Here is a 23137-nt window from a genome sequence, read left to right on the forward strand (position 1 = left end):
CTACCTTACGCGCATATTGTACATCTGTATACGAATTCCAGGAAGTAACAAATAAAAAATATTTGTTATAAAATTACGTCGAAGCGCACACGGAATGTTCTCGCTCGGAGGTCAAGAATTAATTTTTAATAAGACGCAGCGCTCGGCAATCGGGTACTGGGATCGTTTTTGCTCTCGTATTTCAATGACAAACTCCAGATTACAGATATTATTCTATTAGTTAATGCATCACGGGGATTGACGACACGTGTCACGGATGAGAAACGACGAATCATTATTTTTAACAGAGCGCGAAGTCGCACTTCCCACGTAGTTGGTTTTCGCGCCATACATATCCGTGATCGTCGTCGGTCTCCTTTCCGGACGGTGCTCGGCAGCAGTCCGTCTCTTTTCTTTTGGAGTGTTTGGAAGGGTAAACGCGCAGCTGAGCGAGCTCGGTTAGTCGAGGAGCGAGAGGGACGGGCTCGCTGTTAGTCATAACGTCAGTCAGTCGGTGACGGTCCGTGATATTGCGGACCAGTGCAAAGTTGCGCATTTTAATTGTTTATTCGAGAGCACGTTCGAGCACAATCGTTTCGGAAACCTGAAATTGTGCGCGGCGTCGCGCGTCTCGCAAAATGGCAGAACGAAGTCGCGTGAGCTACCTCGCGCTCCTCTACCTGGCTTGTTTTGCTACGCAAGCGGTGCGCTCGAACCCCGTGAACATCCCTCTGAACCGAGTGCCCTCGCGGCTGCTGGAAAAGGCGTGGAAGGCCCTGAACGAGCACTCGCCGACGCATCACCTGTACGCGCACGGCAATCTCATAAACGCGCAGGAGCTGGTGAGTCCGCACGACGTTCTGGGGCTTCTAGAAAGAAAACAATCGTGTACATTTCAATCTGATGAATATCACTCCCCTCGGCTCGCTGACTTTATTTATTTTTAACATCGGCTACGTAGAAAGCTGACTCTGACTCGATGCGCTAATCTTCCTTTGTTCGGTGAGCTCTGCTGTCAACAATGAATACGACTTGGGTTCGCGAATATGAATCCCCAAGGAGAGCTCAACAAGAGCTAGAATTCTTGTATACTGCTTGGTTGTCGTGAGATTAAATGCTGAAGAAAGATACTTATTTGAGAAGTGCGAATAAGATAATATATATATATATTTTTTTTTTTTTTTTCTCCTGATAATACTAGGCGTCAGTAACGTAAATGAGTTTTATTAATGTCAAGGTGTAGAACGTACTTTTGTGCATTTGTGGTCGAAAGCAATGATAAACCACGAGATGATAATGTTCTGGGTTATCAGGCCAAGTTGTACCCCCCAGGTCAAGCTGTACTCGGCTGAAGAAATGTTGATGTTACGAAAATATTACTGCGCAGCAGATTTCTGTTTTAAGACATGAATTATCACGGTCTTCATAATTGATCGCGTGCTCGGTTAAATGAATAAAGTGATAAAAATAAGGTTTGAATTCTTGTTTCATTTTTTTTTTTTTTTTTTTTTTTTTTTTTACACGAATTTACACGATTACATGAAGTCTGTAAAATAAGTTATTTTATTTTTAATATAAAATATTTTATTTCCCGCATAAATAACTTATATTATTATATTATTTTAGGAGGAACCACCGTACAAAGTATACAAATTCACATATGATTTAAGTCCAATATGTGGAACGGAGTCTTGTCCCAGAGAGGCTTGTACTATTGACTTAAAACAAGATGAGCACGGCGATATAGAGACGCTCAACGATTCTATTCAATGCATGTATTTCTATCCAGCCGATGCTCAAAATGATATGTCGCAAGAGCAGCAGAGTTATCAGGAGCAAGAAGATTCTCAAGTCACTCAGGAGAATTTGGCCGAACAGGTGAACAACAATCGAAGTGTAGAATTGGATCACGAGATTCAGGAGACCGGTGACGAGAACGTCAGGCCGTTTATCGCCATGCGCGCCTCCGACAATAATTATTGTCCAGGTTGCCCGTACGAGCTAAATCCGAATTTGCCGGGCCTTCTTACTTTCGCCGACCAAGCATTGAGATCAATGGATGAGCAGACCACAAGCGATTACAAGCACAAGTTAATGAGCATTGTGAGAGTCACTCGTTCGGTACCAGTCTCATCTAACGTAATAGAGTATCAGTTATTACTGTTAATAGGCGAGTCCGAATGTTTAAAAAATGCTTTGGAGGAAGAACAGGAATGTCCATTGCAAACGACTATTCCGACCAGATTGTGCTTGGTCACGTTTGAACAACGACCGTGGCAACAGTCTTCTCTCAAGATTACTAAAAACAATTGTACAGATCCTGAAAATGTATCCAGCATCACCAATCAGCCGCAGAGATCAAATTTGGAGAGTGAATCTTTGGTGACGGTTAAATATGATGAAAGAAAATCATCTGGCACCGAAATGACCGACGTCTACGAAAGCTTGAAAGAAATGTTAGATAATTACACCTATGCACCTTCGACACCGTCAAAGGAGCCTGAGGAAGCTGATGTGACAGAACCCGCTACCGTAAAAGTAATGTTGAATAAAAGTAAGGACAATGAAAAGATTCTTGGTTTCACGGACAAAGCAAAAGAATTCAGAGAATTTTTGGAGGATTTTAATTTGCCTGTTAAAGTGGAAGATGTTACAACTGATACAGCTGGAAATATGAAAGAAGTCAAGGAAGAGAAATTTCTCCGAAAAAAAGTGGAGGACATTAAGCTCGAGAAGCCGAATAATAAAGCGGATGTGAATAGCAGAAAAAAACGATCCCAACGATTGGTTGGTGCACCTATGGCAACATCAGTAGACGATTCTGATGTTCAATTGTATGCTAAAAAAGCATTGAATAAAATCTCGGCGGAATCGGACGGTCCAAATGAGCCGATTATAGTAGAAATCATCGAAGCAACTGTTCAAACGGTCTCCGGTCGCCTTTACAAGATCAAAGTTAAATTAGGTACTAGTGATTGCTTAAAAGGTAACACAGAAAATTGCCAATTGCAAGCAGGAAGCGAGGTGAAAGAATGTCTGGTAACAGTGTGGTCGCAACCGTGGATAGATCGGGATTCGCCTAAAATAACAGTGCAATGTCCTCCACCAGAGCAATCGAGAAAAAAACGATCTTTACGCGGCACTAATTACAATAAGAATATGCTGAAAATCGCAGAGGAAATAAAATCCGAGCGATTATTTAACAGTTTCGTAGAAACATATAATCGAACGTATCCCACACAGGAGGAAAGAAATCTACGACTTAAGATATTCCGCGAGAATCTCGGTATTATAGATCTACTACAGAGAAACGAGCAAGCAACTGGTCGCTACGGTGTAAATATGTTTGCTGATTTGTCGCCCGAAGAGTTCCGAACGCGTTATCTCGGTCTGCGACCGGACTTACAATCGGAGAATGAGATTCCTTTGCGTAAAGCTGAAATTCCGAATGTCGATTTACCACCCAGCTTCGATTGGCGAAAGAAGGGTGTTGTAACTCCGGTAAAGAATCAAGGTAGTTGTGGTTCATGCTGGGCTTTCTCAGTGACTGGAAACGTTGAAGGCCAATATGCGATCAAACATGGTCAACTGCTGTCTTTATCCGAGCAAGAATTATTAGATTGCGACGATCTTGATGATGGCTGTAATGGTGGCTTACCAGATAACGCGTACAGGGCTATCGAAAAGTTGGGAGGCCTCGAATTGGAATCGGACTATCCGTATGAAGCAGAGGATGAGAAATGCCATTTCAAAAAAAATTTAGCCAAAGTACAGTTGAACTCTGCTGTTAATATTACGTCAAATGAAACTCAAATAGCACAATGGCTAGTGCAAAATGGTCCAATCGCCATCGGCATTAACGCTAACGCTATGCAGTTCTATCTTGGCGGTGTCTCGCATCCTTTCAAATTCCTGTGCAATCCTAAGAATTTGGATCACGGTGTGCTGATCGTCGGCTATGGCACAAGCCGTACGTATCATACTGAAATAATTTTTAATGATTTTTAAAGATTAGAAATTACCGTTTTTTTTTCCGCGAAAATCCAGAGAATATAATAATTCTCGATGATTACAATTTTATAATTTAATTACGTAATTATATACATATATAATTTAATGATACGTTTTTTTAATTGTAAGGAATAATACTTTTTTTTTTTTTTAATTGTTACATTTTTAATTCACATTTTAGTAAAGTAATTTCTATTCTTGAAATAAAGTACGATAATGCAGATAATATTACATCTAATATTTTTCTTTCAGGCTATCCGCTTTTCAACAGAAAGTTACCATATTGGATCATTAAGAACAGCTGGGGAAAATCTTGGGGTGAACAAGGATACTACAGAGTTTACCGCGGTGATGGCACTTGCGGACTGAATCAAATGGCTTCGAGTGCCATGGTTGTTTAATGCTGACTACATAAATAAATTTTTCATGACAATTAACTTATAATCGTTCCGAAGTTATACATTGTATATGCATATATATATATATATCCTTTTCTACTATAATAATTAATATCGATTCTGAAATCTAAATCCATTCGCTTGCCAAATATTTGACAGATACAACTTGATCTTTTTAATTAATAATATGTATTATGTATTATAGTACCAATTTGATACTCAGCTTCATTGTGCAAGTATCTGGCAAACGTATAAATCATCTGGATCTGATAGAGTATATATTATAATGCTAATTGAAGCTAAGTTTAATTCTTTGCATATCTATACTGGGATAAAAACGACATCATCGTTTACGACAATCCTACTCGTTTGTTAAAAAGTTTAAAACTACATTATATAGTAATTCGCCAAGATTTAGTAAATCTACGAAATAATATAGATAATATATAAATATTTAAAGTATGTTAAAATGTGCAATGATGTTGAAATTACAGCAATAGAGGGTGTTAAATGTTCAAATAATTTCGTTAAATTTTAATCGCGTGTATAAAAATCAACATGTAAAAAATGAAAGTGCAACCTGCTCTGAAACACTTGCAGTTTTAAGTTTATTACAAACCATTAACATTTTTTGAACGCTTTACAACGAATTTCTGACTTTGTGTAGGTTCTAAAGTGTAGTTTTATATGCAATTTATTAACTTAAAGAATAAACAAAATAATTTTTAAGAAAGTGAATAAAACAATGAAATAAGTGTTCCATTTTTATTGAACGTAATAAAGATGCGAAACTGTGCGAAATCATGTCAATTTAATACACCTGAAATCTTCAACACAGGTAGGTATATGTACTAAACAGATATTGAATCAATCGTCAACTTATGAAAACAATTATTACTTTTTTATTATTGTAAATAAAAAATCACCAATTTTTTTTATTAAATCACGTTGCGATACTTACCAAATGTCCAACACATAATCGTATATCCACAAATTAAATTTTCAATGATTTCATAAAAAGCTATTTCAAAATAATACAGAAATGGATTTAAAATAATACAAAGTATATTAATTAACGTTAGTTAATGAAAAATGAGTTTCAATTTCCTGCACGAAATTAAATATGAAAAATAATTCGGTCCAATGACTAAATTTATCGATTTTCTAAATAATCTAAATCGACGATTTATACAAGTTTGTACTATATACCGTAATATATCATGATGCAGTTTTATAAAATACGGTAATTTTTTAAAACTATGCCTTGTCGATATTACAAATGTTTTGGAATTTATAATTTATTAAGAGTCCTAAATGTAGTCCGAGAAATTTATTTTTACATTTAATGTTATAAAGTCGCAACGCTTTCGAATTATGTAAACACACAAAAAGAAAATTGTGGAAAAACTATACACCAATAACAGGAATTTTTATTATTTTTTAAATAATACTTTGATCAGCATTTGTATTGTTATAAATATATTAGGTAGTTTTATGTTTTAATAATTTTAATTATTTTCAAAGTAAAGTAATTATTAGTCATTTAATAATAATTTTGTTTTCTAATCAGGAGTTTATTTTACGTAAAATATAAAATAAATAGTAATATAAACAAATAATATCCGGAATGAAGTTCTGTTAATGGTATACAGTTCATTTAATGTATAAATACTCATGCAAAGTTTTAATTATTGATTAGATATAATTATTAATAGAGAGAAAAAACGTTCAACATATAAATTTTTATATGTTGAGATTTCATGATATTTAAACAATAATTTCTTTATCTGCTTCGAAATCGGTAGAATAAAACGTTCGAGAATGTACAGTAGGACACATTTAACAATATGAGTCTTAAGCAATTACGCGACTAATATTAATAATAATTGTAAGATCCCCACTGATTATAAGGTCCATATGCTTGAGGGCCGCCTTGACCGTACTGCCAGTTTTGGTAGTTAGCATAATTAGGATCTGATGGAGGTGGATATTGTTGGTAACCTTGTTGATAACCACCTTGGCCACCATACTGTCCGCCTTGAAATTGTTGTGTGGATTGGTAAGGCCCGCTCGGACCGCTGCTGTACTGGTATGAAGATTGTGATCCTACGGACGGCGAAGGTGGCACATTTGATTGATCGGCTTTTTTCTTTGGAGGTGAAGAATCGCTGTAACACACAAGAATAACTTTCTATCACAAATAATCTTACTATATTTCTGTATATTATAACCACTGCATTTGTTGAGGTTATGATATTTAATAATATAATAAATATGATATTTAATATTTCTCTTTATTTTAATCTGTGTCAAATACTTACGTTTTGTTATCATCACCCTTAGTTTTCTTTCTCTCTTTCGCTTGCTTAATGCATTTCTGGAATTGTTCGTGAGCCTTTAATACTTGTCGAATGTCTGGGCTGAAGTCTTCCAAAAATTCTACTTTACGTTGCGCAAAAAGTACTCTCTGCTCAAGATCTGCATGTTCTCTTTCTATAAACATATCCATGTAACCTACTATTTCTTGAGTATCAACTGGTGTTCGTTGCATAGCCAAATCTATTAATTGTAGATATAATCTAGGATTATCTTTATCTTTATCAGTGGCCTGTAAAAAATATTAACATTAATATCGAATATAGATCGTTATACATCATTAAAATCAAAATTAATTTCACACTTAAATATACCTTCATCAATACTTTGATCGCCTTATCAACTTCATCCTTGACTTTACACAGGAATCGTGCGTATTTTACAGCAATATTATTAGCAATTGTTCGGTTTTTGCTATTGCTAATATAATTTTCATACAAAATGCACGCTTTTTCCAAGTCTCCACGACGACGTTCTAAATTTATTCGTCGATATGCTACTTGTAGCATATTTGGTAATACGTTATCAATATTCTCTAATATGCTGGCAGCCTTCTCAAAGTTACCCTGGCCTTCTTCAAAAATAGCCCATTGCAAATGCAAATTTGGTTTTTTTGGATGATGTACCATACAAGCTCTCGAATATACATCTCGAATTTTTTCTGTGCTATCTCCTTTAAGCGATTCCAAATAGCGCACAAACTATTCAAATAAAAAGTAAAATTAATTTTTACATTATTTTTCAATACATACTATTTAAATGATAAAATATTATTTAAGAATTTTTTAATTATTGAAAATGAATTATCGTTCGTCGCGCTTTTTAATTTTAATCATAAAAAATCGCCGCGATAATTCACCGGCATTTTTTCGGTCGTTTGTTTGTCGAGTAATAATGTTAATAAGTGATTATAAAATATTTACTTACTCGCATCCAAAATTCGTCATAAAGTGCACACGCTATAAGACACCTCTCGAATAAGATGACTATTCGATTCTGATCCTTTTGTTCAATCTCGAAATCCAAGTACTCCTTCCAGTTTTTCAACTGACATCGTTCCAATGGTTTTACATGGAAATATGGTCTCTTTATCTGTTAATTATACATCACGCAATTAGATTAATTGCTATAGACTGTAAGCTAATTTGAATTTTGTTTCAATGTGAAATTAATTAATCCAAATCTTGTAATTTGGAATATACTTTTCTACTTACAACATAAAACATTGTAAAAGATTGACTTCTGTACTACAACGAATCCACATTTACTGCGCGATTAGGTAGAGCTACGGTGAGGGATCGAAATGAGTGAGAACTTTTTTTCATTTACAGTAGTGAAACATGTCAACGTATTGAAATTAAGAAGTCTCATTTTTGCTAATAATCATTTAAAGCGTGATCATAACAGCATTAACATATATAATTATTCACATTAAATAATACGTACTCCTTCCTCGTATGACCATCTCGCTGCCACCGCATTGACATTCGCTTTGTGCATTTTGCGTCTGCTGCTAATGATCTTCTCACGGATGGCACGAGTTTCCTCATCGGTAGGTGGTAACTCATGGGGTGGCGGCTCCTCTCCGGGTGGTGCATCATCAGCGGCGGACGTCGCTGTGGCGTCATCTGATTTGAGAAGGGCCTTTACTTCGGCGCGTAACGTAAGGAAATCGTCCACACTTAGGATACGATTTGGTAAATTGGATGATACGAATTCTTGGAAGGCTTCGAAGTGAGAGGTGTAACCAAGAGTAGGTGTCGATAGTAAACGATCGTACAATGCTGTTACTCTGCTCAAACGTTTTCCTTCTGTCTCCCACTTTATGTAGCTTTCCCAAAGACGATCCGATCTGTTTCACATTAAATTATTACATTATTCATTCAATCACTATTTATTAATTATTTATTAATCTTCAGATATTAATATATTAAAACTAAAATATTAAGAAAAAAGTAATATTAATTTTCTACTATATAATACATTATGCGATAATGTATAAATAAATTGAAACATCGTTTTAATAAACTAGAAACCTTGTTAAAAGAAAAAAATGTATTACCTGAATTCAAGTCCACAAGCTTGTATGGCTCGCTCGTACTGCTCCCGGAGCTTCTCTTCATCTTTTTCATAGACGGTTTTACAGTGGTTGATGTAATGGAGCCAGAGATCGACGCTTAGCGAAATAGCTTTGAGACCTTGGTCGAATACCTGCGGTAACGGATTCGTGGATCGTATTTAGAACAGTTTACAACTGGATCGAGCTTATCGGCGGGTAGATCTTATACCTATTTTGCTTTTAGCTTTCGTTAAGCATTACGGTCTTTTTTAGCAACGTATACTCACATATCGTACGCGTACTGTAAATAAAGAGATTTAATTAACACAGAGATTGCAGAGCATTGTGCATTCACCTTAAAAATCAGGGAGTGTTCCGATCTGGGCGCCACAGTGTCTTCCGCCACTCTTTCTTGCTCCCATTCTGGCACGTGCACGTGTCCTAAGTCTTTGTCTCTGACTTTGATTTAACACCCAACCCGACATATCTTACTTACATAAAGTAAGAGCGCATATATCTTATGCTTAAGTTTTACAATACTTTCTGTGGTAAGCTATGTGTACAAATGCTTACAGTAAATATAACACAATTTTCTTTCTATCACGATAAAGGCGCTTCGAAAATAACTAGCCATCTCGCTCAACTTAGGTATCGTACGATAGAGTACTTGATGTATTCGATATATCGGTAAGATAATAAAATATATATAGCATTTATATAGGTATCGCAGAATATTAATTAAATAAGTAACTATTTTGTAAACGAAGAAAGTCGAATAGGTGCCGCAAGACGTGCTATGCTGTTGGAAGGGAAAACCATATTTATGTGCGTGCACACTGCCCACGCGTCTTCCTAACTCGAGCTATTTTCATTAGATTGCGTTAATTATAATGATATAATATAATGAGAAATAGCCTAACAAACATAATATACGATCGGACTCACCGTTTGGACATTATCGGGGTTGCCCTTCTTCTTCTCGTAATCTGCGAACTTTCTCCAGTAACCGTAGCAATATGGATAACGCTCCAAGAATTTGGTGTAAGCTTCACGTGCAGCCTCCGCATCATTCTATTAATAAAATCCACAAAATAAAATATTAATTTTAATTCAATTAAAAATAATTAAAGATAATTTAACCATTATTTTAATTAATTAATTTTTTTTTTAACTACATTATTAACTTACTTCTTGATCCACGTATTGTAAGAGATACGTCCATCCCGTAAAGTCGGATGGATCTTCATTAACAGCTTTCCAATATTTCTCTAGTTCAGGCAAGGTTTTCTTTTTCGGTGATGCGGGCTTAATCTCTTGCTTATCTCCTGTTTCTGTATCACTTGATAAAGCGACCTTTTTAGCTGGTGTCTCGTCATTGTTCTCAGATGTCGGAGAACTAGGATCATATTCTCCTTCCGCGTTTAATTTACGTTTAGCTAAATAAAAAAAAGAAAAAATATGTAATAAAAAGTCAGCAAGAGAATTAGTTTTAGAGAGCAAAATTGTATAATGCACTGTAAGAAAACTTACTTCCGCCTTCTACTTTGGTTTTCTTTTCTGGTGTTTTATTCAGTGATTTCGCTCCACTCTTTTTCTTTTTGTCACTATCCGGTGGTAGTTCATCTTCAGATACAGATTCAGTTTCACCTAGATCTGCTGGAGCAGCAACTGGCAATTCTTCGTCAGAAACTGCTTCAGTCTCTGGTTCCTGTATATTTAATATCGTTATGTATTAAGCTACAAGTTAACTATTATATTAAATAAAGAAAAAACATTAATTATGTATATAAAAAATAATAAATTTTATGTATTTCTCACCTTGGCAGCAGCTTCGGTCGGTAATTCATCTTCTGACACAGCTTCTGTATCAGGTTCGGTTTTCTTCGCGTCATCTTCGTTTATGTATTCATGTGCATTTTCATTTTCAGCCGCAGTTATTTCTATACGCGGTAAAGAATCACTCTGCAAAATTTCCATGTCAGGTTCTTCTACTTTGCCTGTCATTGTATCTGCAATTTCTTCCGACATTTCTTGCTGTGAATCATCAATTTCCATAACTTGGATTCTGCCGGTATGCATAGATATATTCTCTGAATCTTCTCCTTCTAATATCTCTTGTGTCATTGTACTACCATCTTCTTCATTAATAACTTGTTGAAAATCTATCAATACGCGTTGTTGATTCGAATCGTCATTGCTGACATCTTGTTCCTCCATTTCAATGTCTCCATGTTCAGCCAGCATCTCTACCTTGTCCATACTACTGTCCTCTATAATCATGCCTTCTGATCTCATAGCAGAATGCCGCTAGAAATAAATTGTCATATAAAGTACAATGTAATGTTAAAAGGTAAAATGGGTCTCTTTCTCTGTTTCATTCTTCATCTCAAAAAAATAAAAAAAAAATTGGTTTTAATGTTGCAAAGGTTACTTACCATATCTTCTACAACTTGCTCCATTTCTTCTGCTTGAGTCATACTTATTTCATGTATGTTACCATCTTCAGAATCTTCTAATTGCAATTGCAACATGGTAGTATCATCCTCTCTATTTTGGTCGACAATAACATCTGATAAACGTTGAACTCCATTCTCAGGCATATTTTCCATCATAGTATCTTCCAACGTAGATGTAGTTTCTTCTTCCTGCAATTACCATTATTATCAGACTTGTTTTTTTCCCCTTTTTTTTTCTTTTTTTTTCTATATTACCTCATAATTATTTAAATCGTGAAATATATTTTACATTCTCTTTTTTTGAACTATAACTCTAAATATCTTTAAATAAACAAATAGTTAGGTTTAAGTTTTGACTCGATTTTGTTTCAATCTTATCACAGGATGATGAACATTCTGTTAACAACTGATAACGTAAATCCATGTTAATACAACCGGTTGGACGCTTACCACAACCTCTTCAACCTCCTCAACTTCATGGACCTTCCTTGGATAGCGTGTCGCTCGAGCAAGAAGCTTCTTTACAGGCGATTTTTTAGCCACAACCGCCGTTTTTCGTGCCCGACCTGATCTCGTGCGTCTCACTGAAAGAAATAACAAAATATACACATTTATAACGCCCTAAGCCGTGAGAGACGCTCTCACACCGAAATGGCGGTCTCGTGAGCTAAGCGGTCGCGCCGGGCAACACGTCCTTGGAGACGTGCGATTCCTCGGCAACGACCTGACTATTGATCGCGGCTGATCGATACATTTGTACAAGCCTCTCTGTTTACCTGGCTCTGCCAGTGCGATCTCGGCCTCGTCACCGCTCGCTGAAGACATCGTGCTCCCGTTGAAACACGCTGAAATCTCTGAGATGTAAAGCGCAGAACTACAGACGGAAAATGGCGGCGCAGCACTTCGAAACAGGCCTGCCAAAATCAGTGCAGTATGCATTCATTCTTTTCGGAATCACAAACGTCGGCATTAGGAAAACAGTATTACCGACGATCAATACCAGACTTCTAGACATGGTATCGTAAGAAAGAAAGAAAGAAAGAAAGAAAGAAAGTGAATAGTTGTAACACTGTATGTAATTTTATGATTTTAATATGTTGGAAGGGAAGAAAACGAATTTTAAATTAAATATGTTTTAAGGCGTTAAAAGAATATAAGCATTTAAAATTTCTGCATATCTGCACATTATAATAAAAATATACATATTTTATATATTTTTCTATGTACGCTGAAAGACAGATATGACGACGGCAGCTAGCGAACGTGACTTTAGCGTCGTGTGCGTCGAGTTTTATATGTAGTACCGCGTGTAATATACTGCGCCGGCCGGATTGCTGATAACTGATTTCTCCCCGTTCTCTCATCCTCTGCCTCTGCGGCTCTGCCGCCTAGAGTTACGTACGCTAGCCTTTTGTCGCCGCAGAAAATGCCATATTTCCCCTTCGGTGTACGTGTATTTAATATGCTAATACTTAATTTAATTAATTAACATATGATTCGATAACATTTCATACAATCAGCGTGGAGACATATCACAGTTTTAATCTTTTGATGTCTTCAGGTCGAAAATCTATTCGTAAAGAAGCGATACGCCGCACTTCTGACGGCGTTAACCGCCACGCTATCGCATCTGCACCGCAGTAATCCGCCAATTCTTCTACTTTTTCTATGCTAAGGATGGTAGCAATTTGCGTTAAGCGAGCAAATTTATCTCTCACCGACCAAGATGTAGCAGCAGCTAAATAACTGGCTAACGATCTTATTTCCTTGTCCAATATCAAACCTCCTGCCTGAAAAGCGTAAATTTATCGTTAGCCTTAATTAAAAACTTAAATTATTTGATCACGAATTTATAAAAAATTATTATCTACTAGAATTATTGCTATAAAAAAATAACAGAAATTTGAGGCATTATACCCGATTGAAAGTCGACTTCAAAACCACTTTTTCTAAACGAGCTGTAACTTCCGCAGCTAAAAGTCCAACAAGCGCGTCGTAATTGGAAGTTGTTAAACTATCTTTGAATCCTCGAAGCAAACCTTCCAGATTCATTATTAACGTCTGCACAAATGGCTCGTCTGTTTCATATCTTAATAATTCATCCTGCATGCAAATAATTTTGTTATTTATTTAGACTTGAAGACATATAAAACCTACTTATTGTTATAACTCACGATGTATACCTCATTGATATGATGATCTATAGATAAAAACGCATCGAGCCACGGAGTGACTCTAGGCTTTACAGCGCTGACGCGTAATTGTTCCAGACCGTAATCGATGATGCCACGTAATATCAGTATAACTCCCTTTAGACTAGATATGCAGCTATCAATTTTATCTTTATCTTTTTGTGTGATAGGAAATGTCGCTTCTATTTCAGGACCGAGGCTTTTACACAGCGTTTCCACATACTCTGTGCTCACATCGGTATTGTTTAAGTATGTCTAAAACAAACAATAATTATATATATGCAATAAAATTATTGGAAAATACATATAAATTTTAAAAATTATACCAAGAACATAAGACGGGCGCATTCTGTGTCCGATGTTTGCAGACGACCATGCTGTATGCTCGTCTGAAGAGCGCTATATGCTTGCGCTAGATCCAAGTAACCTGCTGGATAACCCTGACGTAATCTGTTCCTTAATCTATTTGCAAAATCGCCTTCCAAAATGCCGCAAGCCATGTTAATAACAGCACATACACCGTCTGCACTCCAACTCTTCATAGCCCGACTAAAAAGATATTATATTGTGATTTTCGGTAATATACGTAAAACAATTGTGCATTTTTAAATATATAATATATACCGTATGCATTTTCGTACTATAAAAAATACATCGTCAATCATGCTGGAAGTTTGCTGATCCGGTTCTAACGCATCCATTCCTAAAGCCTTATTGACGCTTTCTTCAAGAAAATATCGCTCCAATGCAAGATAGGCACCGAGCAGCTCTTGCATACCGTGTGACATTTCAGAATTATTTATTGTTGTTTCAAATCCATCAAGCAGCTCTGAACGTTGCGCTTCGTCTGTGGTACTGATTTCTATATCGTTCTGTTAATCAGACAATGTTTAATATCTATATTTATATTGTCAATGTAGTAAAAATAATTTTGCAATTAATTGTTCACCTTAATCCTTCTCTTTATAAAACGTATATAAAGTTGTGCGAAAGCATGTATCATAGTTATTTCTTCTAAGAGAAGATCAAGCTCCTTAGGATCGAGTTTTTCGGAATTTGGTTTTCGTAAGTAGTCATTTACTATTTGTACATTTTTGGATATACATCTTTGTTTCATAAATACTGTAACAATTTTCTTAAACTGCCTATTTATAAAAATAATTATTTATTTTTTAATTAAAGTGTTTAAATATTAGTTTTTATTAAGCATAATATACTCGCCTGTCGCATTCCTTTTGCAAAATTGAAATTGTCATTAATAGTCGACCGGGTCCATAATAAGTTTCTATAATTGGTTGATGTGTTTCCACAATACGTGCAATTCCTTCTACTAAGAGATTCATGGTATCAGCAAAAATAACAGATGCTCTTTTGTCGTTATTTTTAATTTCTAATGCTGTTTGTAAATTTTTCTGTGCAGTCTCGTGTAGCTAATATTAAAAAAGAAAAAAACAATTAAATGCTATTTTTTAAATCAAAATATAAGAAAATTTTATATAATTAATATAATATGTACTTTGGCACATAAATAATTGCAAAATTTTTTTAATCCCTCAGAATGCATCCCTAATAATGGAAATATCTTGAAAAATCTTTCAACAGATGCTAAATCTTCAGATTTTACAGCTTCATCAAATTTATGTGCAACAACAGCTCTCAGTTCCATTGCAGCTTGTTGCAAAGTGATCAGGGAACTGCTGATACTAATATGATCTGATACATCCTCAGCTGTTCTCTCTAACAATTGTTGGTCCATTGCTAAATAACGATGAACGTGTGCGGCACCCTGCTCGTAATCCTCATTGCGTAATGCAGTGGCAACACCTTCACTGCACAATTGCAAATCTAATATATCATTTATTCTACTTTGACATTCGCATACTCTGCTCTGTAAAATAAAATCACTACATTTAGTTTCATTTAAAATACTTGTTAAAAATTGAAAATTACATGACAATCGGCTATATAAACTTACTCTCGCTAAATCTAATTGCCTCACTTTAGCGCTAACATTTTCAGCTAACTCATTTGTACGACCAATCATATCACAGAATTTTTCTCCTTCTGTTTTTATCACTATAACGTTCGGTAGTACCTTGCCAATATTTTGCAGCTTCGCCTCCAAGTGACATCGTCGCGCAAGGATTGCGTCCAGATTTTTTTTTATAGAAACCTATTATTAAAATTTATTCAGTACGTGTAACATATAATAACAAGTCTTTACTAAAGATTAATATACGATTGCATTCGTACCTCGTCTTTAGACAATTTTCCCAGTATTTGTTCCAAATTTTCCTCGTTTACCAGTAGATCCATTATAAATTAAAAAGTTAATTAATCATCGATCTAATAAATTTATTTCACAGCTCTTTGATACTCGACATTCTCGGTAAGTCTGAAAACAGCTGGCCTCCTCGCCGATCTCTTTTAAAAAATTGTATTTTTACAGTATTCGGCGTCTAGAATATAAATCTGAAATAAAAAAATTGTTGCTATTTAATATTTAAAAAATGTTATTATGTTTAAACAATCGATATTTACTAGGTTAGATAATTTGTCACGTAGTAAAGTGTGCAGCAACACTCAATGATAGTACGCTGTAGTGCGGTCCAGTGCTCCAGTACAAATGCTTCGGTGGCTTCGGCCTTCGTAGCGTTTGTAGCGTCACTACGCTCCGTCCATTTGGCGTTTCAGAACCACGAGAGAGTCTCTCGGAGAGACACGAGAGTCAGTGGTCGCAGCTTTTAGACGGGCAACATACGCACACATGACACAATGCCGTGTCCGTGTGTGCCCGTAGAGCCTGCTAATACCTCGGACGCAGAGAACCCAACTCGGAATCGCGGCTTCCACGCGTACAGATACAGATGCTCGTCCGCGTGAAGCCAGCGTTTCGGCTGCCGTCGGATAGAAGAACAGGCTAGATCTATACACTGCCTGTCCTGTTCTTTCGTGGAGTCGTCGGCAGATATCGCAGATCCGCTTCTCGGTACCATCGCGGAGTCTTAAATAATTTTAAATAGTACGAAATCCGAGTCACCGAATTGTGTATTGTACGACATTTTCAAGATATAATGTAATATAAGTTTTTAATGCACAATGCAACAAAAATTTTCCGTCCCACTTAAACAGACTGCGGACTGTCGGTTGTATATATTTTTAATATTTTCTCTAAGTACAACCGGTGTGGTTAAAAAATTTAACGTTTAGGCACGGAATGAGGGTAGCGCGGTCGTGATAACGGTACTTATGTTGAGGGGGTAATTAATTGGCGCACTAGGGAAAAAACGTTCCCACCTATCAGGTGATAAGAGAAGGGTTGTAATTGGTCGGCATGGGGATGATACCGCGAGTGTCCAATGAGTGAAAAATTTTGTATTACGACCCGTTTATTTTTACCGTTATGCGCACTTTTTTGGCGCCGTTTATTCCGCTGACAACAAACTTTTTGAAAAATAGCGGATGCAAAGCATGCGCATGGTTTGTTTTAATATTAAAAAAAGAAAATAATTTAACCGGCTATGGACAATTTTTTTCCCGCGAAGCATACTCGTAAAGGCAATTTTAGACATTTGTCGGTATAAGAAAAAGAGAGTTCGCAGTTTTACAATAAGTTAATCCGTAGAAAGCGAGAGTGATAACGTGCAAAAAAGCCACTCAATTATTTCGACGATTATTGTGAATAAAAATTAGACATGCCGCTTCTCATCCGCGATATCGTAAAGTCAAATAGAGCTTTAGTGGCCAGCACGCGCGAGTGATTTTCAGATACGCGGTGTAAAACGAACCCCGCCAATTAAATTATATGTAGAAATTAATCCGCTCATTAACAATAAACGATCCGATCGATGGCGTTCGTTTTAATCAAGAAACGTGAGATTGAGTTATCGCATAATAGCTACGCGCATTAAAGCGCGTTTCACCGATACACATATCGGCAAAAATTCTAAATAAATTTAAACTCGTTCGCGATCGAAATCTTTCTCTCTACGCGCCGAAATCTCTGACGGTCAGTCTAATTGCGGAACCTCGTGGGTGCGGACGCGTCGTTAATCGCTCCAAAATTACGCGTATTTAATTATAAAATCATTACAAAATCTTTTTATTTTACTGTTAAGTTTATATTTCTGCTCTCATCTTATAACTCGGCGATGCTAGTGTGAAGTGAATCTGTGATAATTGCCGGCGACGCCGCGAAGAAGTAGGACAGACAGGGTATAGTTCTGGCCTTTTCTTCTCTCCGACGGCAGCCGAAACGCTGGCTTCACACGGACGAGTCTCTATATCTGTACGCGTGGAAGCCGCAATTCCGAGTTGGGCTCTCTGCATACGAGGCATTAGCAGGTGCTACGGGCACACACGGACACGGCATTGTGCCTAGTGTGCGTATGTTGCCCGTCTAAAAAATGCGACTACTGCGAGAGACACGAGAGTAAAAGAACGATATGTTGCGACATCTGCAGCAGTTACTGCGTAAACGAATGCACCCGTAGATTTACACGGCGAACATGGCTACGCGGCCTCACGCGGCTTGTAATTTACTGTGATTCATCGTCGCCGTCGTCACCGATCGTAGAAACGTATTAAATTCGATATTATCAACGATTTGGTTAACGAGGGCGGTACGTGATTTCGTGATTACGAAGGCTACGAAGCCACGGTAGCTGAGGTAAATCGGGCTGGACGGATTCCACGGCGGCGTTAAAGCTGAAGCGCGTGTGAGAAATGGGCTCCAACAAACGCCATAAAACCGAAAAATCTCGCGACGCAAAGAAGAAGCGTCATCGCAGCCGTTCCAGAAGCTACACACCCGACCGGGAGAAGTCGGAAAAGCATAGGCATCATAAGAAACACAGGAGGAAAGAACGCAAAGATTACGATAGCGATGGTAAGAGTCCCGCAAGTATTTATAATTACAGATGGAAGACAGATATTTAATGAGATTATGTATACGTAGTTTTAAAAGATTATGGAAGAATGATAGTTTATCTTTTATTTTTAGTCGAGATTGTCAATGCTCCACCACCACCAAAAATATCCAAGTCATCTCACCCATCAACTCCACCGCCACCTGAAATCTCTAAACAGCGAAGTCCATCCCCTGCTAAAGGTGGAGCGTCGCAGACGTCGTTATCTATTGAGGAAACCAACAAGCTTCGTGCAAAATTAGGATTGAAACCTTTGGAAGTAGATAATACATCTAAAGATGACCCAAGCAAAATCAAGGATGATCTTGGTGAATTTTATCACAGACCTGCACCAAATAATAGTGATAAAACAAAAGCACAAAAACTGAAAGAGAAGATAACTACTCAGAAAGAAAAGAGACAAATTGAGTCAAATTTGTCAAAAGTGAAAGGTTTGGGGGAATGTGATTCAGATGATGATGCCCAAACATGGATCAATAAATCTAGACAGCTGCAGGAGGAAAAAAAGAAAGCAGAGATGAGAGTAATGTCTTGATATAATTTATATAATTATTTATATTAGTACCTTTGTTGGAATATTTTATCAAAATTTATGCATTCTGCTGCAGATTCTTTAAAGTACTTAATTTTATTTTAAGGCAAAGATGTTGGATCAATTGGATGAAGAATTTGGAATTGGCAACTTGGTTAAAGAGGAAATGCATACTGCTCGCAACACAGCATATACAGAGAAAGATTTAAAAGGCCTTACAGTTGAACATAATATTGTAAGTATAATAATTAAGGAGTCAACCATCACTTAAAAAAATGTACAATTAATTTTTATCAGTGGTTGACCATTCAGTAATAATATATATTAATTATTGTATAAAGATTTTTAGGATATGTCATTAATTAATTAATTTCTTTTAATTATAAGAAAATATTAATGGGAAATATTTTGTTAGGAAACATTTGAGGAAGGCCAAACCATCATCTTAACGTTGAAAGATCAAGAAGTATTGAATGAAAGTGGTGATTTACTTGTAAATGTTAATATGATCGATAATGAACGTTATAAACGTAGTGTTTTAAATAAGCTGAAGAAACCGACGTATGATCCATACGCTGATGAAAATTTCGACGAATATGGATTTCCGAAGAACAAGGTTTTGGAAAAGTACGACGAAGAAATTAGCGGTGAGAAAAAAGACAATTTTATTCTGGGCACTAATAATGCGGTAGAGTTTAAACGCCGCCAGATAGAAATAGTGAAGCAACGCTTAGCGAATAAAAAATTGGAATCGTTGCAAATCGCCGAACCGAAATTAGCGAGCGAATATTATAATGAAGAGGAACTTGAAAAATTCAAAAAGCCAAAGAAAAAGGTAACTAATTGCTTTGTAATATGTCGTTGCTTTTATACATTTTGTGTTAATAATTATTTTATTTTTAAATGGTTATAGATTCGAAAAATTAGGACGAAAAAGAAATTGAAAGCTGATGATTTGGTTCCCGTGGATAATGATTATCTTAGAGATCTTGGAAGTAGGAGAAGAAAGAAACCGGAAGACTCGAAGGATAATGATACTTTGGATGTTGACGATTTAGAAGGTAATTAACAAAAATTAAATTATTTATATATAAACACAAAAATTACAGAAAAATTTATTAAAACAATAGACACTTATAAATTGTAAATATATGTTAACTTTGTAGCAAAAAAATTTTTTTTAACTATTTATTCTACATATAATATCGTTAAAATAAAATTGTATATAATTTGTATAATTAATTTAAATTAGATATATTATTAATTATTACGAGGCATATAAAGATTATTTGTTGAATTTATCAAAATCATTGTGAATAGCTCCTGCGGAAGATCTTACTGGAATAAAACTTGAAGAAGATGAGAAGGAATTAGATTTGCAATTGGCATTAAAGAAAACTCAGCGTTTAAAAGAGAGTACAGCTGGTATTCAAAAAACTGTTGAAACAATAAAGCAAGAAATGCTTGCCGCTGAGGAAAATCAATCTGGAAATATCGTTCTTAATTCTACTGCAGAATTCTGTAGAACTTTAGGCGATATACCCACTTATGGACTTGCTGGAAATAGAGAGGAAAACGGACAAGAACTCATGGTATATCGAATAAAACATTTTACTAGATATATATGTTAGAATAATATTTTTAATATAATATGTTGTAGGATTTTGAAATGGATAAAATTAAAGATGAGCCACCTGCAAATGAAGAAGAAGACGATGGTCGTGGTGCCTGGAATGCAGTTCATTTAGGTATTTTACATATCGGTATAAATTAAATTTACTTAACTTTTTTTTTTTTTAAGAGAGAAAAATAATGTATTTTTAAAGTTTATATTTTTGCTCTTTAATAGAGGCAGATTATGTCATTGCTTTTTTCTAAATATTAATTTATGTAAATAGATGAAAACACCGCGGAACCGGTTGTAACAGAGGCGGCAATTTTAGACGCCGAGCCATCACTCGGTCATGGGGTAGGTGGTGCTTTACAGTTAGCTATGAGTAAAGGTTACTTGCAGAAAGAGGACAGCAATCGTCCTTCGGCATCACGATTTGCACATCTGCAGGCTCAAAATTATTCAATAGAAGACAAAACGTACGGGTAAGTGAGCTATGTATTACCGCGATTCGATGTACGATAATCTCTTACGTGTTTCAATTATTATATATACCACGCGAAGAAAATACGTAAGAAATGGTTCTTATATCGAATGCGCTTCCACAAGTATTGTGTTAGACAAGTCTCTAGTGAATTTCAAACTGTCAGTTAACAGTTTTAAATAGAGCCCGGAAATCGGTGCTCGGAACGGGTGATCCGCTACCACACTACGAGAGTTTACCGCTTTATCGGAGTGAACACAAGGTCCGAGAAGAGAGTAGGATTTAATAAGGTATGTTTATGTTATGCGATTCCGTTATTGTGAATCGTTCTAAAATTCTAAACAAGTCTCCGTTGTGGAAAAAAAATCAAGTGCCAAGTGTTTAGATTGCAGAAGTTAACGTCAAGACACAAGTTCAGGAAAGATTTACTTTCTTTATTTTTTTTAAGACTTGCATGTATTAAATACAAATCGATATAATAGATAATCCTACGCGATCATATGATATATATTTATTTTAAATATCGTTTAACTATTTTAAACATACTTGAATTACAGATAAATAATAAGAATAAATTAAAATAGAAAATATCGAAATATTATTTTTACATATATGAATTTTAATATTATTTTTAGCACATAATTCAGTATAGAATTAATATTTAGAATTTATATTAAAAAATATATTAAATAACACTTAATAATACAGAATTAAACATATTAAAAAAATTAATTTAATTTAATCGCATAATGTAATATATCTTGAAGATTCACATTGAATATTCTTCATAAAGACTTGTTTATATTGGTAGTGGATACAAGTTTCAGAACACCGTATTTCGAAGGGCTTTAATTTTTATTCTTACTTTTCTAAGACCACGATCTAATTATATAAGACAATAATGTAGTATAATCAGATTTACCTGGTACTTTTAAAAATAATTGACCTAAATTTCATTAATAAAAATCCCACAATTGGAGATTTTTGCTCGTTCATGTGTTATTTTTGTTTTAGAGATGACGACAAGTTCGGCCGAAGAGATCGTTTTAATGGACCGACATCTGATTTTAAGGAAAAAGAAGGTTTTAAACCAAATGTTAAGCTTGAATATATCGACGATGATGGGCATGTCTTGTGTGCTAAAGAAGCTTTTCGATATCTGTCGCATAAATTTCATGGAAAAGGTCCAGGAAAAAATAAGGTATTTATATTGCGTATATACGAATTTTTACCAGGTAGCAACATTTGTTGTTGATTTACTTAATTAAATATTCGAAGTACTAATAATTTTCAATATTTTAGGTGGAAAAAAGAATGAAGAAAGCCGAACAAGAAGTTTTAATGAAACGAATGTCTTCAACAGACACACCTTTAGGTACATTAAATTTATTGCAAGCAAAACAAAAAGAAACACAATCACCGTATATAGTGCTCAGCGGCAGCAAACAGATGCAAACGTAAGAATATGCAAGTTACTTAAAAATTTTTTTAATAATTATTATAAATATAATTTGATCTAATATGAATTTTTTTTGCAGGACTAGTATAGCTAAAACAAAACATTAAATAATAATGAACACATTCAAAGATGAAAGTTGTATATAATCTTACATATGTATGATGTAGCACTTGGAACTAATCGTTGAACTCACAATTTAATGTGAAGTCATGAACTAGGAATGGAAAAAAAAATTACGTATTTTTTTCAGGTATCACATATAATAATAAACTATGATAAAAATATTCAGCAATTTTATGATTTAAAATAAACCAATTCTTTGCTTGATTAACTTATTTGGCTCTGTAATGCATAATTGAAAAAGTGATAGTGAAAGTAATAATTTTATAGACGTTACTTTATACAATAAAGCACACCTAATCTAATCACACTTCCTAATTACATGAATATTTTTTTTAAATTAATTTGTTACGAATAAAAATCTATGAATTATTCCATAACTTTTTAAACCTATTTATCATATATTTTAACGAATACTTATTTTGAGAAATTAAATTACTTGTTTAAAAAATTATTAATTTAATTTTATTATTTTTAATATTTTTATCTATTATCACAATTTAAAATTAGCAAATCAACAAAGTGTCAATG

General features: G+C 35.2%; 4 protein-coding genes across 7 annotated transcripts; 2 read left to right on the forward strand and 2 right to left on the reverse strand.

The window, feature by feature from the left end:
* Window positions 1-392: 392 nt before the first annotated feature.
* LOC139105640 (uncharacterized) lies at window positions 393-4979 on the forward strand. Its single transcript, XM_070661847.1, has 3 exons — window positions 393-821; window positions 1606-3949; window positions 4243-4979. The coding sequence occupies exons 1-3, from the start codon at window positions 618-620 to the stop codon at window positions 4389-4391; spliced, it is 2697 nt and encodes an 898-aa protein (XP_070517948.1). The 5' UTR covers window positions 393-617; the 3' UTR covers window positions 4392-4979.
* Window positions 4980-5703: 724 nt separating this feature from the next.
* Prp39 (pre-mRNA processing factor 39) lies at window positions 5704-12119 on the reverse strand. The gene is made up of 13 exons (XM_070661853.1): window positions 12056-12119; window positions 11730-11863; window positions 11259-11468; window positions 10642-11130; window positions 10354-10531; window positions 10012-10259; window positions 9769-9894; window positions 8827-8975; window positions 8211-8616; window positions 7692-7856; window positions 7079-7465; window positions 6710-6996; window positions 5704-6556 (listed from the first exon to the last, which is right to left on the reverse strand). Exons 1-13 carry the CDS (start codon window positions 12102-12104, stop codon window positions 6265-6267), a joined length of 3120 nt encoding a protein of 1039 aa, XP_070517954.1. The 5' UTR covers window positions 12105-12119; the 3' UTR covers window positions 5704-6264.
* Window positions 12120-12446: 327 nt separating this feature from the next.
* Window positions 12447-16259, reverse strand: Cog4 (conserved oligomeric Golgi complex subunit 4). Of its 3 annotated transcripts, none has more exons than XM_070661858.1 (11): window positions 16013-16259; window positions 15725-15943; window positions 15447-15644; window positions 14988-15359; window positions 14693-14901; window positions 14421-14616; window positions 14096-14343; window positions 13798-14020; window positions 13463-13726; window positions 13197-13382; window positions 12447-13069 (listed from the first exon to the last, which is right to left on the reverse strand). In XM_070661858.1, the coding sequence occupies exons 2-11, from the start codon at window positions 15785-15787 to the stop codon at window positions 12812-12814; spliced, it is 2217 nt and encodes a 738-aa protein (XP_070517959.1). In that variant the 5' UTR covers window positions 15788-15943; window positions 16013-16259; the 3' UTR covers window positions 12447-12811. The 3 variants fall into 3 exon arrangements, with proteins under 3 accessions (XP_070517959.1, XP_070517957.1, XP_070517958.1); XM_070661856.1 differs by having other exon boundaries at window positions 14421-14612; window positions 14689-14901; XM_070661857.1 differs by having other exon boundaries at window positions 14421-14612; window positions 14689-14901; window positions 15725-15963.
* Window positions 16260-17809: 1550 nt separating this feature from the next.
* Window positions 17810-22778, forward strand: LOC139105644 (U4/U6.U5 tri-snRNP-associated protein 1). Of its 2 annotated transcripts, XM_070661854.1 has the most exons (11): window positions 17832-18359; window positions 18474-18922; window positions 19038-19166; window positions 19347-19766; window positions 19845-19992; window positions 20252-20523; window positions 20592-20679; window positions 20830-21028; window positions 22042-22228; window positions 22330-22484; window positions 22566-22778. In XM_070661854.1, exons 1-11 carry the CDS (start codon window positions 18197-18199, stop codon window positions 22591-22593), a joined length of 2238 nt encoding a protein of 745 aa, XP_070517955.1. In that variant the 5' UTR covers window positions 17832-18196; the 3' UTR covers window positions 22594-22778. The 2 variants fall into 2 exon arrangements, 1 of the variants encoding a protein (XP_070517955.1); XR_011546220.1 differs by lacking the exons at window positions 22330-22484; window positions 22566-22778 and adding an exon at window positions 21194-21317 and having other exon boundaries at window positions 17810-18359; window positions 22042-22177.
* Window positions 22779-23137: the final 359 nt, after the last annotated feature.

Source organism: Cardiocondyla obscurior, linkage group LG09 (genome assembly GCF_019399895.1).
Source record: "Cardiocondyla obscurior isolate alpha-2009 linkage group LG09, Cobs3.1, whole genome shotgun sequence".
NCBI lineage: Eukaryota > Metazoa > Arthropoda > Insecta > Hymenoptera > Formicidae > Cardiocondyla > Cardiocondyla obscurior.

Excerpts from the sequence above, each read along its gene's own strand:
- LOC139105640 (XM_070661847.1), top strand. The coding sequence starts at position 618 with ATGGCAGAACGAAGTCGCGTGAGCTACCTCGCGCTCCTCTACCTGGCT. Across the intron at positions 822-1,605 it reads TCATAAACGCGCAGGAGCTG|GAGGAACCACCGTACAAAGT; the intron begins GTGAGTCCGCAC and ends ATATTATTTTAG. Across the intron at positions 3,950-4,242 it reads CGTCGGCTATGGCACAAGCC|GCTATCCGCTTTTCAACAGA; the intron begins GTACGTATCATA and ends TTTTTCTTTCAG.
- Prp39 (XM_070661853.1), bottom strand. The coding sequence starts at position 12,104 with ATGTCTTCAGCGAGCGGTGACGAGGCCGAGATCGCACTGGCAGAGCCA. Across the intron at positions 11,864-12,055 it reads GATCGCACTGGCAGAGCCAG|TGAGACGCACGAGATCAGGT; the intron begins GTAAACAGAGAG and ends TATTTCTTTCAG. Across the intron at positions 7,466-7,691 it reads ATGACGAATTTTGGATGCGA|TTTGTGCGCTATTTGGAATC; the intron begins GTAAGTAAATAT and ends TTATTTGAATAG.
- Cog4 (XM_070661858.1), bottom strand. The coding sequence starts at position 15,787 with ATGGATCTACTGGTAAACGAGGAAAATTTGGAACAAATACTGGGAAAA. Across the intron at positions 14,344-14,420 it reads TTATAAAGAGAAGGATTAAG|AACGATATAGAAATCAGTAC; the intron begins GTGAACAATTAA and ends TCTGATTAACAG. Across the intron at positions 13,727-13,797 it reads GCGCCCGTCTTATGTTCTTG|ACATACTTAAACAATACCGA; the intron begins GTATAATTTTTA and ends TGTTTGTTTTAG.
- LOC139105644 (XM_070661854.1), top strand. The coding sequence starts at position 18,197 with ATGGGCTCCAACAAACGCCATAAAACCGAAAAATCTCGCGACGCAAAG. Across the intron at positions 19,767-19,844 it reads TCAAAAAGCCAAAGAAAAAG|ATTCGAAAAATTAGGACGAA; the intron begins GTAACTAATTGC and ends AAATGGTTATAG. Across the intron at positions 22,229-22,329 it reads AAGGTCCAGGAAAAAATAAG|GTGGAAAAAAGAATGAAGAA; the intron begins GTATTTATATTG and ends TCAATATTTTAG.